The sequence below is a fragment of the Chlorocebus sabaeus genome, chromosome 1 (assembly GCF_047675955.1).
Source record: "Chlorocebus sabaeus isolate Y175 chromosome 1, mChlSab1.0.hap1, whole genome shotgun sequence".
NCBI classification, from domain to species: domain Eukaryota; kingdom Metazoa; phylum Chordata; class Mammalia; order Primates; family Cercopithecidae; genus Chlorocebus; species Chlorocebus sabaeus.
Window position 1 is genome coordinate 16,616,390 of NC_132904.1, and position 16,834 is coordinate 16,633,223.

Consider the following 16,834-nt stretch of genomic DNA (forward strand, 5'->3'; position numbering starts at 1 on the left):
TAAGAATATGAGGTATAGGAAATTAAGTGTAAGGTAAATCGTCCACTGAAACAAATATTTGAAATTTCGGCTTTAAAATAATAGACGTAATAGAAGTGATATGAGAGGGCCTCTAAGGTTAGGCTTTTGCCCTATTCCGTGGTTGAGGATTCATTACCCACAGGTATGGAAAACATTCATATTAAACTGACTTTTCCAACCGTTAGAACCAAGTCAAAGAGGAGGTATTGGTGAAATGGTGTCAGGCCCAGGTTCATCTTAAGAAAGCAATTTTTGGCCAATCACTTTTCTAAAAGCATTTTTGACATCTTTGTTCCTTAGACTGTAAATTAGAGGGTTCAACATAGGTATAATCAAAGTATAGAACACAGAGGTCACTTTGTCAATATCCAGTGAATGGCCAGTGCTGGGGCGCAAATAAATGAAGATCAAGGTACCATGATAAATAGTGACCACAGTCAGGTGGGAAGCACAAGTGGAGAACCCTTTTCTTCTTCCCTCCACAGAACCTGTTCTAAGAATAGCTGCCATAATGAAGACATAAGAAAGGAGAACTGTTAGAAGACAGATTGCTTCCACAAAACTGGCAGAGACCACCAGAATGATGTCATGCATGTAAGTGTCAGTGCAGGACAGAGAGAAGAGTGGGGAGATATCACAAAAGAAATGGTTAATGTCTCTGGAGCAGAATGACAGATGGAAAGTGTTCGTGGTATGAATAATCGAGCTCATAGTGCCCCCCAAAAATGCCCCAACTGCAAGCTGGCAACAAACCTTCTTGGACATAATCACCGTATAGACCAGTGGGTTGCATATTGCTATGTACTGGTCATAAGCCATGGCAGCCAAGAGGAAAGATTCTGTGTCAACCAAAGAGCAGAAAAAATATAACTGTGCAACACAGCCATTGTAAGAAATGGCCTTCTTTTCAGAAACCAAGTTCACAAGTAATTTGGGGGCAATGACAGAAGAGTAGCATGCATCTATGAAGGACAACATGCAGAGGAAAAAGTACATAGGAGTGTGCAAGTGGGAACTGATTGTGATTAATAAAATCATTCCAAGGTTCCCCATCAGAGTAACAGAGTAGATGGTAAAAAATACTGCAAAAAAGAGACTCTGAAGTTCCAGATGGTCGCTGAATCCCAGGAGAAAGAACTCAGTCTTCACAGTGCCATTCTGCGGCTCCATTATCTGCAGTGCTTCTGGATTTCTGGAGCTGCCACAGAGTGACAAAACAAATGTTAATAATAACCTGGACACTTACAAAATTAAAAAAAAAAAAAGAAAACAAAAAGGTCAAAATGAGTAAAACAGTGATTCTAAAACCACTTAGGCATCTTGATACAACTAGGCATATCTATAGGTAATGTAGTGTAATGCATGTTTTCAATTATTTTTTAATTAAACCAGTAAGTTACCTCCTCTATTCCTTAATGCTATCGCTTTCTACGTTAAATTGCACTGCTATCAAGCCAGTTGCTAAACTCTAAACTCAGCCTTCATTCTTAATTTCTTCAACTCTTTCATCTACCACTAATGTTCAGAGATAGTGGCTAACCATCTTGTCATGGCAAACCCTAAATAAATGGCCTCTACGCCTGTCTATATTGTCTTTGTTTATTTCTACCACATACTTGTTGCTGTTCCAGATGAAGCCTTGTGGGTAGAGGAACAGAAGCTCTATATTTCTGACCTGGAGGTGTGGCATCCTGTCTGAGGAGTAAACGAAATCCTTAGGGTTGTTTAACGACCAGTGATCAAAAGAACAAAGATTCTGAATTCGTTATTTCAGTGACTGAGTCCTAGCTCTGTTGCTGAGTAGCTCTGTTATTCAGTAGCTGTAAAACCTTAGACAAATCACTCACTTAGTTTCAGTTTCATCAACTATGACAATGATAGTACCTTTCTCATCAATCATAAGTGTCACATGCATTTCCTTCCATAGCCTCAATATCCTCACCATCTTGTTCATTCATTGTTATAACGTAGCAAGAGAGCAATTCTGGATCAATCCAGAAGAGTGTGTGTGTGTGTGTGTGTGTGTGTGTGTGTGTGTGTGTGTGTGTGTGTGTGTGTGAATCTGGAATCCAACCTATGGAAGGAGTAAAACTACATAAATCTTCGTTTCCAAATACACCATATACCATATTCATCCCGGCATGTACATTAATGATAGCAAGGACTATTTCCAGGTTCTTTGTAGTGAAAAAGTATTAAAACTTGAATATGCTTACCTATGTAACCCTCTGAGTTATCTCAGCTTTGACTGTCCTTGCTCTAGTTTGCAACTCTGAATTTTATTAATAGATAAGTAACAGCAAGGCAAACACTTGTGCACACACATGCAGATTTTGTCTAGTGAAGAGACAACTGATTTCCCTCCAGTTTTGATACTATGGCTTTTGGAATTCTTTTTATTACCAATTATATCAATCTAGTTAATGTTCTTTCTGATTATGATAAAAAGGGGTTTGATTAGGTTTTTTGAGACAAAAATCCTAATTTTGCAGACTGAAGTGAGAATGTGTAAACCAGTGTAGATGCCTATAAAGAAACATTGCAATTGAAACAAGGGAAACTAAAGGGACGTAGATTTCAGGTAATATTTTTACAGATACAATTGACATAAATATCATGATATGCTAGATGTTTATGACTTTTAGTAATAGTATAGCTACTTTGACAAAACACAGTTGAAGGGATTAACCTCAGAGAGGAGGGGCACATTGTCCCTACAGATGAAAGAAAGAAAGGGAGTAACTGATGAATTCCATGTTTATACCATAACTTTGTAAGTGAGTGTGTATTTATTTTCTATTCTTTATTTTTCTCTGTAAAATATAAACTATTTTTTAGCAATGAAAAGAAAGTGGTAGAATGAGGCCTTAGAATAGTGAATATTTGAAATAACTATTATATTAGGGAGACAGTTGTGTAATACAAAATATTAAAGCGTAATTATATATGTATATATAAATATAAACATACAGAATTTAAAAATATGACTTATATAAAATGAGCATGTTCCACAATTTTCCTTAATTATTTTATCATAATCAAAAATAACATTCTAGCTTTCAGACCCAAAGATTTTTCAATGTGTAACACACTTTATTTCTCCATATCATGTGGTAGATCTCTCCTTTCTTCTTAAAATTTTCTTCTCCCCTTCTTGATCTTTCCTTTCTTCATAAAATGTCCACCTCTTGTGGCTTCTGTACACCTATCTTGATTTCTCTCCTAATCTCAATATGCCCCCATTCAGCCTCCTTCACGTGCAGTAGCAATTTCTTAGGACTTTCCTCCTCACCATGCATACTCTCTGTAGTTAATTCTATGCATTTTCTTAAAAATACAATCTATACCGTGATCGTTTTCATATATCCAATCCAAAATCATCTGTCCATCTCAAAGTTGGCTTGCAAATAGGCACATGTACATTTCAGCATGTCTAAAGTAACATTTCATTGATATCACCTCCTATAACTTATGCCTAATCTGTGATCACTATCTTTGCATACATCTTTACCACCTACACTCCTGGTCCAAGGAAGAAGCCTCCCCCTAATGAAAACATAACCAAGATCCATTGATTCACTTTGGAAAATGTGAAAACTGTGCAATATCTCTGCTTTATTATGACTGACATTCCATTATTTAATATCACTCCTTTTCCCCCATTTGAACGTCTTAATTGGCCTCATTCCTCTAGTCTCTCCCCCAACCTACATCTGTAAAATTAGCATGGTGATTTGGTTAATTACACTTTTCAGTGTCAGCCATAGTTTAGGGAATTGGTACTCTTGAGGACAACTTACTGTAACTATGACTCCTCAGTCTTAAAAATTTATGTCTTAAATAAATTTACTGCTTTCAATCTATTTGAAGACCTGATCAAAGATGTGCACAGGAAATTACTAGGAAAACTTCCCACTGCTGCTTTGCAGTATTATTTGTAATATTAAAACTTAGAAATAAAATATCAAATAAGAGAAGATGATCACAATTGTAGTGTGTACAATATAAAAGCATGCAGTTATATAAAGGATAACTTTAAATCATTTTAATGATATCAATAAATGACTGTGAAAAGGGATAAAATAGTTAAAAACAGCCAGAATGTAGAGAAAAAATATTATATATTATGATAATGTATAATATAAATATATATATTTATCCCACACACACAATCGTATATTTAATCCTTGCAACATCCATGAACATAAATATTTATTTAAAAAAATCTATTAACTTGTCTTCTCCCAAAGTATCATTATTATGGAGTGAAATGGGGAAAGAGGTTGGAATTTTTTAAATTAGGGACACATACTTTTCAGACCTTTGACACACAGCAAACGTAAAGTGAGGGTGAGAATCCTGTCTTTCTTTCTCTTCCTGGCCCTTGACAGATTCATACATCACTGTAGAGGCACCAATCAAGCACTCCTGGAAGAAAAAAATTTGGACTAGAGACCAACACAGCAAGACATTTTTCCCATTCTTCAACTGATTTCAAAGATATGCAGCGTGCATATTACTAAATGCCAGGTTGACAATTTTAAAAATTGTTTTGATGATATGGTTTTCTCTCTTAAAATGACCAGGAGTGGTGAGTTGTGTATCCTTCCCTGAGTTCAAACTAATACACACTTTTGAAAGTCCTTTCCTGCTTTCAAATCTAAAGAAAAAAAAAATCAAGCTGTTGATTGCACACAGAGCAGTGATTCTTTGTCAAAAGTGACTTTGATCCCAATGGCATATTTGTCAATGTCCGGGGACATTTTTGGTTGTTACAACAGGAAGGGAGTGCTATTGACATGTAGTGGGGATGCAGTTGAACACTCTCCAATGCCCTCTACAAAGCCCATGAAGGCCCTGCCCCAGGACACACACAACAAAACGTTATCTGGACCAACATTTCAACGATGCCTTAGTTGAGAACCCTGCCATAGAGAAGCATTTCGACATGCTTTTCACAAAGACAAAATAATTCCTCTTCCTTCTGCTTCAGAGGTGGTTCTCATGTCCATGACCCTCCATGTCCCTCCATGAACAGTCCTGTTCCTGTTGCCTCTTGCTGCCACCTTCAGCATCAAGGTGACTTTGGAGATAATCTCCATGCAGTGTTTACTAGGTTGTATGGACAGAGTTAGTGTGATAGAAGGGAAAGAGGGAAGGATAGAGAAAACAAATGTTCATCCCAATTTGTTCAGACTGCTTTTCATCTCACACTAATAGCTGTTATATTTGTTATTGCAGATGAAATAGTTTCCACTTCCCACCAAATTGTCCCTTAATACACAATGAGAAAAATATTGTCATCAAGCAGTGCTCAAACCATGGCATTTAAAAAAACATTATCTGATTAAGAGAGGGATAAAATATAGATTTAAAAAATTACATGATACTGTTTCCTTCCTTTAGACTTCCTCCTTCAGCAATGTATGACTATAATAAATTACCTCAATGAGGAACGAAAGTCAGGGTTCCAGCTCCCAGAAAATATAATTTATGTTCATTCTAAAAAATTCACAATGCAGTTCAACCAACCAACCTATTGGACAGACATTGCTTCCCCTATTTCTGAAGACGTTATGATGGAAAATGCTGTGTTTTATATTTGTGTGTGTGTGTTTGTGTGTGGGTGTGTCCCTGGGGCCCACGTTTCATAAACTTCCCAAAACAATCACTGATCTCTGTGGGATATTGACAAGATATCAAGGAAACCATCATATCTTGGGACTCCAACAATTATTGATCATTATGGAATATAAAAGGGGTGAGAAAAAATCCAACTTGGTGCATATTATTGTAATCTAACACAATTACATTCAGAGTTCATGATGAATTGCAGAACACTGTATGCCACATCCAAGCATTGCCTCTGAGAGTCAGTACTCACATTATCATTATGAAATATACAAATAGGTCTTATAAACTTCGTCTGTCTTATTATACTCAAAAACTCTGTCCTACAGAGCACAGAGTCTGAAACCACACCAGAGATCCTCCAAATACCAGAAAGGGGTGGAGATAATGAATCTCTTTTAGTAAGAATAATAATTGGTTACATTTACTGAGTACTTCCCCTGTGCCAGGTACTATTCTATATATAACTATGAGCACATTATTTTCTTCATGAAAATGGTTGACATCAGTACTGTTGTTATTTCCCCTTTAAAAATAAGGTTATGGAGGTACAGCATTTGTAACTTGCCCACAGTCACACACAGATTCCTTGGTAAAGAGTAGCCAAGCGTGACTTTTTGTTCGTGCCATCTGTGCATCTGTAAGGAAGAGCAGAGTTCCAGAATGGTACTGGTGTGGGTGACTCCTTCTTCCATGCTGGTTGGTCATTAAATGGGAATTTCTCACGGACCTCCCCAAGTTCTGCCTCCTTCCTGACTAGATATAGGAAGGTCAACCTGAACAAAATGTTCAAGTCACAGTCTGTGTGACCCTAGAGAAAGCAAACATTTGAATAATTCCATGGATATAATGAGTTACAATCTATCTGTGTTTTCCAAAATTGATCTGGGAATTCTCTGAATTGGAGGAGCCTACTGTGTCTCCTTTTGTACCTAGCATTCTCACAACCACTTTTCTCTCACTCTTTAAAAGCAAGTGATTTCACTAATCCATTCACATCTTTCCATGTGAATCACTCTGATGAGAAAAATAAAAGCCAATATGCAAGGCCTAAACTTGAAATGCTGCTATCCATGAGGCCTGAAGTTGCCTTTAATCAAAGCACTTCAAACCCATTGTATGACTTGTCTCTCTTTTGTGTTTGTAAATTTCTTTTCATGGTAAAGAAAGGCAGTTGACATATATTCTAGCCAGTATAACCTTGGCCAGGCATGATGACTAGTGACTGCAATCCCAGAACAGTGGGAAACCAAGGTGAGCAGATTGCTTGATCTTAGAAGTTCAAGACCAGCCTGGGAAACATGGTGAAACCCTTTCCCTACCAAAAAATTAAAAAAAAAAAAAAAAGTTAACCGGGTTTGATAGCATGCATCTGTAGTCCCAGCTACTTGGGAGGATGAGATGAGAATATCACTTGAGCACAGGAGTTCCAGGCTTCAGTGTGCTGTGCTTGCACCGCTGCACTCCAGCCTGGGTGGCAAGAGAAATTCTGTCCCAAAAAAAAAAGCCATTGGCTATTGATTATGAATATATGCATAATATATACATATTGATATGGTTTGACTGTGTCTCCACCATGTTAGCCAGGATAGTCTTGAATTGGATAAATGATATAGTTTCTGTTAAATCTCTGTCCTCTTCATTAGTTCTTTTCCCTGCTGTCTTCACCACCTATTCTGATCAGTCTCCTCTGCTTGGAATTCTTTTCCTTGGGTTTTGGTCAAATGTAAAGTTTTTTGTTAAGCCTTCTGTGAACATAACTATTATAATTTAAGAGTTCCCTTACTACCCAACTTTACTGTTTAAAATACTTAACGTGGTTAAAGCAAATTTTTAATCTTCATATATTACATTTATATTATAGTACATCCTCACTTAACATCCATGGTAGGTTTTTGGAAATTGTGACTTTAAGGGAAAAGATGTACAATGAAACTATTTTTTTTTTCTCATCAATGTTAGAACAAAACAATGTGGAACAAAATGACCTAATTTGAGGACCAACTATACATTATTTCCTTAAAGTCACACTTTAAGAACCTATTGATGATGTTAAGTGAGACATTACTTATTTACTTTTTGTTTCTACCTGCTAAAACAAAAGTTTCAGGAAAGCAGGGATTTTTCATTTTTTGTTCACTGATATGTTGCAAGCTCCTACATCAGGAATTAGCTCAAAGTGTATGTACCAGGAATATGTATTGAATGACAAATATTCCCTTGTATGTAACTGAGAATAAAGCCAAACCTACCAGAGCTTTGGGAAATCAGAGCACAGAGAGAACACACACACACACACACACACACACAGGATGCTTTCAGAAAATGCGATGTTTTATTATAAATATATATTATTGTCATCTTTTAAGGGAGTGAAAGATGTACCACCCCAAAATATGCCAGAATGGTATATTGATTATTTTGAGTGAAAAACATTGAAGAATTTATAGTTTCAGAAAGGATGACCTGACCTGTCTCTTCCTGCATGCAGCCAGTGGTGAAGTTTCCTCTGGGATTCTCATCTCAGGGCTAGCATGTGGGCCTTATCACCATGGACTTGAACTTAGAGACTACAGGGGACCTGAATAAACATACCTAATGAAGAATCCTTATCTTCCACATGGTTTACAGCCCCCTCATCTATGTTTTAGTGACTACCCTAGAAAACTTCACCGTCCTCACCAGACTTGCTTTGTCCTGTCATTCTTCTAAAATTCATTGTTCTTTGTCTACAAAGTATAAAAGCATCTTGTTTAGGTTATTTTTCAGACATCACTGACATGTGAAGATCCCGGGTATATGAGAAACTATAAAATCTGTATACTCATTAATATTTTTATTATAATTTTCAAAGGTATGAGTGCAGGTTTGTTCCACAGGTACACTTGATTCATGGGGGTTTGCTGTACAGATTTTTTCATCACTCAGGCATTAACCTGTTAGTTGTTTTTCCTGCTCCTCTCCCTCTTCCCAACCTTCACCTCACAAGGGCTGTAGTGTGTACCATTTCCCTTTATGTCTCCAGGTGTTCTCATCATTTAGTTCCCAGTTATAAGTGAGAGCATGTGGTATCTGGTTTCCTTTTCCTGTCTTAGTTTGCTAAAAAATGATGACTCCCACCTCCATCTATGTCCCTGCAAAGACCTGATCTCATTCTTTTTGATGACTGCATAGTATTCTATGCTGTATACTTACCACATTTTGTTTATCCAGTCTATCTTTGATAGGCATTTAGGTTGATTCTATGCCTGTGCTATGGTAAATAGTGCTGCAATGAACATATGCATGCATATGTCTTTATAATAGAATGATTTGTATTCCTTTGGGCAAATATCCAGTAATGGAACTGATGGGTCAAATGGTATTTTTGTCTTTAGGTCTTTGAGGAATCGCCACTCTGTCTTCCACAGTGGCTGAACTAATTTACGCTCCCACCAATGGTGCATAAACTTCCTTTTTCTCCATAACCTTGCCAGTATCTGTTATTTTCTTTACTTGTAAATAGTTACTATCCTGACTCGTGTTAGATGGCATCTCATTGTGGTTTTGATTTGCCGTGACCCCCCTGGACCTGGCTTTCACTCTCTTGTGTGTGTCCTTTATTTCTCAACCTGCCTATCCACCTGGGAACAAAAAAGAGTCCTGTTGCATTGCGGGCTGCTGGCCAGATCCCGCAGTATTTCTCTACTTAACAGTGATGTTGAGTTTTTCAAAATTAGCCTGCTGTCAACTTGGTTTCTAGCTGAAGAGCCCACTAAGAGCTAAGAGGGATTCAGGGTGATTTCTGGATCTCCTACAAAAATTGGCCCCAACGTGTGGCCATCCTTTACTGTTTGGAACACTACCCTCTCCAGAACTGCTGCACTGAGATCCTGGACCTCTGATAAAAGGCCTACAGAGGTCAGATTTCTTTCTGTCAGCTTCCTGGATCTCTACTGTAGGGGCTGGTTGAGAGGGGAGTGGTAAGACTCTGTCTTTTTCCCTCTCTAAATTGGAATTGGCAGAAGAAAACACTTGTGAACTAGTTCTTTCAGTAAAAAGTGACTTTTGGTGTCCTTGTGAATACTCTTGAATTCTACTTGATCCTTTTCATCTCAGAAATTGTCTTTGTTTGTCTTTGCCTTTTTGTGTCATTTGTCCTAAGGAGAGGAACCATAAGGTAGCACACACAGGTACAGGTCAGTCTGAAAAGACTGAGGAATGGAGGCACGTGATTTTAAGCAGCACTTTCTTTGTCCAAACATGCCAACCTCTCACAGTTTTTCTCATCTCAACCTTGTTCCCTGGATTTGTGCTAGGAAACTCCCATCTCAGTGTTGCCTGCCCAGTGTCACAGATTATCAGGCCTATATTGAAGGTGTCTCACATTCAGTGAGTGACTAGAGATCTGAGAGTGAATTTTTGGATCATGGAGGCTGCACTTTCTGCACTCGCTCCAGAAACACCCCTTGCATCCCTAGTAAAGGTTTATTCTAAACCTAGGAAGTTACTTCCTGGTCTTTCCATAAAAAGGCTTGTTGTATTAAGTTGCCATTGGACTATACACACTAGTAAAGATCCTAATTATCAATGGGAAAAAGGCAAATATTTGAATTAGAAAAACTTCTATATTAAAAAAATTAGGGAACTCTCATTTTAAACAATTTGGCTATTAGTACTTACGGAAAGATCAGATAGAATGAAGAACTCAGAAAAGTATATGACTAGTCTTAAAATTTATCCTAACAAAGTTAAAGAATAAACAGCAGACCTAGAGCAAAAATTGAAATCAGCTTCCACTGTAAGTCCTGCTGCTCCACCCACTGACATCCCACTTGATAACCAGCTCTGTCCCTGACCAAGCAGAAAATCTAGTGGACCTCTGTACTTCTGGTTTGAACACCTTGAAGCAGTATTTTTGTCCAATGATGCCACAGTTTCCTCTCTGGTGAACTGTCAGTACCTCCAGAGCGTGGTGATTCTAAAGTAAAATGGAGGCCAAGAGGCCAAACAATCAACTTCTGATTAGAGTATTTTGATTTTTTAACATTTACTTTACGTTCAGGGGTACAGGTGCAAGTTTGTTTAAAGACAAATTGGTGTCACAGGAATTTGGCATACAGATTATTTTGTCGCCCAGCTAGAAAACATAATACCCAATAGGTAGTTTTTGATTCCTCTATTGTTTTTAATATTTGAACCAAACACTCATGCCAAAACTGCACCTAACAAAATCATCATTATATTTTTAATATTATTAAATGCCCAATCCGTGTTTAAATTACCCCAATTGTCTCAACGACGTATTTTTCCAGTTAGTTTGGATCAAGAGTCAAGATGTGGTTGTTATAGCCAGTTTGTTATATAACCAGTCTTTGTGTGAGAGCCTGTGTGTGTGTGTGTGTGTGTGTGTGTGTACGTGTATGTCAGGTAATTTTTTTGCAATGGAAAATAATTCAGCACTCTCTGTATTTTGCTTAGTGCTTCATTTTGTGTCATTTTATTTATTTCTGTACTAACTCTTTTTAATGCTGAGATAAATAATATTTATTAGCTTAGGTTCATTCTTTCAGTTTTTTTAATGAAACAAAAGTTCTGGCCGGGCTTGGTGGCTCACATCTGTAATGCCAGCACTTTGGGAGGTCAAGGCGGGCAGATGACGAGCTCAGGAGACGGAGACCATCCTGGCCAACATGGAAGATGGTGATAGTGGTCAGGTGGGAGGCACAGGTGGAGAAGGCTTTGTGGCACCCACTAGCAGAATGGATTTTTAGTACAGTCACAAAAATGAACACACAGGAAGTGAAGATGATCGGTAGCGTACGCACCTCATTGAAGGTGGCGAAGCCGAAAAGCAGCAGATGGGGGATGAGTACATCAGAGCTAGACACAGCGATGAGAGCAGTATACTCACAAAAGAAGTGGTTGATTACACTCTACTAAAAATACAAAAATTAGCGAGGTGTAGTGGTGCACACCTGTAGTCCCAGCTACTTGGGAGGCTGAGGCTGGAGAATCTCTTGAACCCAGGAGGTGGAAGTTACAGTGAGCCGAGATTGTGCCACTGCACTCCAGCCTGGCAACAGAGCAAGACTTTGTCTCAAAAAAAAAAAAAAAAAAGCGAAAGTTCTTCATAGATGACTCTGACTACCGTACATTGCAGTCCATTGAGAAGCACATGGTAACTGGTTGATGATAACTGTCCAACTTTTAGTGAAGATCATTCTGTTCTCTGAATTCAGGTTGTGTCAGCTTAATTACTTTATCTTAAAATTACCCACAGACTTTTTGCCTAATAGTTGTTATGTGCGTTGAAATCATTACCTTTATTCATTTTTAAAATGTGGAGTTCTACAACTGTGATTGTCTAATTTCATCCTTGTTTATGCTTTTATTTCTTCTGAAATTCACCTCATTAATTGGTAGGTGATGCTGAAATACAATTTGTATAGGAAAAATAGAATAAATATTATTTAATTACTTATTTTCAGAGTCATGAATTGGTACCCTAATAACCATTGATATTAAACGATGATTTATTTAGTTTTTTTTCTTTCTTAGTGTCTAGATGTAAGCATATATGAGGACTTTAAATCAACTGTAATTGATATTCATTTTTACGTTTAAAATTTTTTTTCTGACCATAAACCAGCATCAGCCACTTCAAATTGCTTCCTATGCCCCTTTGAGACAATCTGATTAGCTGCTGATAGTATTCTAGCTTTCTGGAGCATTAAACTGCCCCAGGCTCATCTTGACTATTTTCCACCCAAGACTTCAAATTAGCCATTTCTTCAAGAAGCCCTACTTTTGTTTACAGGGAAAGGGTTTCTTTTTAGAGAAAATTTGGGGAATGTTGCTTGAATTTGTATAGTATTTATTACCAAATATTTGTGTTTATTTAGTCATTCATCTAAAGGTTAGAAATAATTTTGAAATATGGTTTCTGTGTTTTCAGATAAAATGTTTATTTTCATTCATTTTGTATAAACTGGACTAGATAAAACTTGTAGAGATTTCTGAACCTGATAATACTAGGAATATTATATCAATTCACATTTCATGATTCCATAAAAATCTCATACAAATATATGCTCTAGGCTTTAGAAACATTTTAGTCTTGTTTGGGTTGTTCGTTTGGATTGAAAACAACTTTTGAGACTAGTTCAGTGAAATGGAACTTGTGTGTGTATTAATTTCCAGAAAGCATCCTTCACGTCTTTATTCCTTAGGCTGTAGATCAGAGGGTTCAGCATGGGATTGACAACTGTGTAAAATACAGAGGCCACTTTGACTGTTTGCTGAGAGTTTTTGGAGTTGGGTACACAGTAAAGGGAAAGGATGGTCCCATGGAAGATGGTGATAGCGGTCAGGTGGGAGGCACAGGTGGAGAAGGCTTTGTGGCACCCACTAGCAGAATGGATTTTTAGTACAGTCACAAAAATGAAAACATAGGAAGTGAGGATGATCAGTAGCGTACACACCTCATTGAAGGTGGCGAAGCCGAAAAGCAGGAGGTGGGGGATGAGTATATCAGAGCTAGAGACAGCAATGAGAGCAGTATACTCACAAAAAAAGTGGTTGATTACATTAGGTCCAGAAAAGTTTAGCCGGAGAGCATAACAAAGGAGTACCAAGGGACCAAACATGCCCCAGAGATATGACCCAGCCACCAGCAGGGCACAGAGCCTCTGTGACATGGCCACTGTATAAAGGAGAGGATTGCAGATGGCCACAAAGCGGTCATAGGCCATCACTGCCAGCAAGAAAGACTCTGTCACCACAGCAGTGCAGGACAGGAAGTACTGCATCATGCAGTTAAAGAAGAAGATGCTTTTATCTGCCATTACCAAGTTCTCAAGCAGCTTGGGAGTGACAATGGAAGAGTAACAAAAATCAACAAAAGAGAGGTGACTAAGGAAAAAGTACATAGGAGTATGAAGTTTGGGGTTAATCTTGATGATTACGATCATCCCAAGATTTCCTACCACGGTGATAACATACATCAGCAGAAACACAAGGAAGAGAGGAATCTGAAGCTTTGGGTAATCTGCGAAACCTAAGAGGGCAAAGGTGGTCTCCATGCTCAGATTCCTTAAAACCATCATCATAATTCCTTTTAATGGGAGGGTTGAAGAGAGTTGTTCCTGCCAAAGCAAAATATGGGGTGAATGATAATTATGTCATGACTTTCTTTGATTAAAGAAAAAAAATGAGAAGGAACTGTTATTGATCCTAGTTTTGTCCAAGAAGAACATGCCTTATGCAGGCAGCTGCTATGTCTATAACAAACCAAGCCAAGTCTTTGGAGTGTCTTTCCATTTTTATTACACTTTCTTATATATATGAATATATATAAGAATATATGTGTGTGTATATGTATACAGTAGTGTACACATCCACACATTAGTAGCATGACATGTACATAACTTACAGAAAGTGTTTATACATAAATATATAAAGTAATAAAGATTCTGTGGAAAAATGTAAAATATTTACCTCAAACAACAACATACATTGCTGCTGTATTTGTTTATATAGACAAATTGATTAAATATTTAGAATATGTTTCTGTTCTAAGGATAAAGGAAAATATTTTAGAAATCTAGAAAAAGAGCACACTAATTCCACTTTTTGCCAACTTTTATTCTATAAAGGCTACTTCTTTCATTGAATATCTTAGTTGCTGAGGAGTTGATAAGGACAATGGCCTACTTTTGAGCTCTTGGTGGAATGGGCATTTTATTGGAGTTTATGACTTAAGGGTCTGCATCTACTATAGCTCAAGTATTGCATAAGTATCTTACTCTTAACAAGTATCTTATAAGAGTCTCAAGATTTATCAGGCAAAAGTTCCCTTAAGCCTGACTAGTTTTCAATCTTATAAAACTTTATATACTAATTTAAGATGAATATAAAGGAAATATGGATAAATATCCATTTCCAAGTAGCAAGTTTACACTATTCATCATGAGATAATTGTCAATGGATATGAGGCTAAATATTTTCATCAATGTTGACCTCATTTTTAAATATTATTGGGCTCAGAATTGAATTACACAGTGACTTAACATTTAAAAAGTCAAAGGCACCAGTTACCTATCAGGAAGACCCTATTTTCAGTTTCATAGAAAACCTGGATAAACTTACCTGCCACATACAAAGAAACAGGCTGCCACCCTCCTGTCTCTTCAGACTGAGCATACTTGAGGCACCAAGACTCTTTCATCTAACTTTATAGCCCTAGGGACTCAAACTCTGGAGAATCACTAACAACTTACTCTTTACGAGCATCAAAACAGGCAATTAAGCCAAATGCCAAGTCTCTTGTGTCACATTTAGTGACTGGAATTTCCTTGAAGTTACGCAGAAAAAAAAAATGCAGCATGAAGTTAACTATCAGGCTTTGCTTGCACATAATTAAAATTACAATAAAACTTTAAATACTGCCTCATCTGTTCCAAAATTCAGTGTGCCCCTTGGATTTTGACCAAGTTACTCAACTTACTTACAGAATGACCCAAAAGTTGTCCATTTGGAGTGGATCCCAAAACAAGAGAAAACTTACAACAAACTCAGTAAGCAAGCAAACTGTTGTGCTATTGTCCTATGTGACACGGCATATATTATTATCCTTGAAATATATTTATCAGGTAGGGTTGTTCAGAACTTTAGATAGGCCTTTATAGTGAATTGCATGTCAGATCTTTAGGAGTTTAAAGAAAAGCAATATCTTACTCTGCAGTTGAGAACTGTTCATTTGGGAGTCAGTTTCTGACTTTTTAATGGACTGCTAGTAGAGACTGAATGACTGACAATAGCCACCAAGTACCATAAGATGTGCAGCTCTCATTTGTGAATGGGATATAGTCTATCCTGTATATATCCTGCATATACATACATACACAGCAGCCAATAGCACTCCTATTCCTGAAAACACAAGTAAATTTCATAATCAAGTGGTACAGATGTCCATGGCCCATACCCTTGCCGTATTGCTTCTTGCTCGGCCTGAATTTGTGTCTCATGGGGCATTCCCTATGGCAACCTGAATGTGGAAGGAAGCATAGGAGCCTCATTTTCACATGATTCCCCATGATATGCTGGCCCACACAAAAGTGAATAAGTGCAGCACTATAATCCTACCCTAGAGTGGCCCTGAAAAGCAACAGTTAAAGAAAAATGTTCTAGTATTTACAAATTCAAAAAGTATGCTTGGAACATGAGGAACACCTTTGAAACTTAGTTATGGGGCATGTTCTTTGGCAATACCTTAGAAGAAAGGGGTCATAGCTTCCCGAATATATTATATGTTTGAAATCTGCAACCAACATACATTGCTCTTTCTCCAAAAATTTGTGAGATCCAGAACTTTTGGGTCCAAAATACAAATAAAAATAGTTCTTCTACCCATCACACTAAATCTTTGCTTCCCATAAGTGGAGCCATGAGCTCTGAGGGTTTAGAGTCTTATCTCCCAAGTGTGTCATGCTTCCACTAGAGAACACGGTGATTGATTCATTAGGTTGGAATTGTGACTTGTTTGACCAAGAAAATATTGCAGGAGTGATGTGAGCATTCTGAGTTGAGGCATCAAAAGGCCTTGCAGTTTCTTTCGTTCTCTTCAAATGCTGCTCTGAGAACACCACATAATAAAACCATTGTAACCTATAAGCAGTTGAGAAACTCTTGGGAAAATACTGAGGTGCCACAGCCAATGGCCAGCACCACGTCACCTAATAAGTAAGTGATGCCATCTTGGAAGTGTTAGCTCCATCCAAGTCCCCAGGTGAGTTCAGCAATGTGAGTGAGCCCCGGTGAGACTGGAAGAAGAATCACCCATTAAATCCAAAGAATGGTGAGAAATAACAAACTACCTTCAGCCATTAAGTGCTAAAGTGTGTTTTCCTTGGCAAAAAGCAATTTAAGTATGTTCTGAATTTCAGTTTCCATGGATTGATTTGCTTACAAAGTTAGTTGCAATATCCATTATTCCTGTAAAACTACACCCACATGTTCAGAGCTGAGCCTGTAACTGATTTCAGATGTGTCAATCACAGTGGGCAACCAAATATATATACATGGATATATACATGGTCAGCTATACATGCATGCATACGTATGTATGTACATATGCAAATATATGTTTTTATACATATGCATGTAAAAAGACAAATAAACATAAGTCAGAATACAAACACTA

At 37.5% G+C, this 16,834-nt stretch overlaps 2 protein-coding genes across 2 annotated transcripts; both read right to left on the reverse strand.

The window, feature by feature from the left end:
* Positions 1-258: 258 nt before the first annotated feature.
* LOC119624252 (olfactory receptor 5I1-like) lies at positions 259-1,203 on the reverse strand. Its single transcript, XM_037997616.2, has one exon. It carries the CDS (start codon positions 1,189-1,191, stop codon positions 259-261), a length of 933 nt encoding a protein of 310 aa, XP_037853544.2. The 5' UTR covers positions 1,192-1,203.
* Positions 1,204-12,797: 11,594 nt separating this feature from the next.
* Positions 12,798-13,742, reverse strand: LOC103235742 (olfactory receptor 5D14). Its single transcript, XM_037997617.2, has one exon. The coding sequence runs from the start codon at positions 13,740-13,742 to the stop codon at positions 12,798-12,800; it is 945 nt and encodes a 314-aa protein (XP_037853545.2).
* Between the last annotated feature and the right edge of the window lie 3,092 nt (positions 13,743-16,834).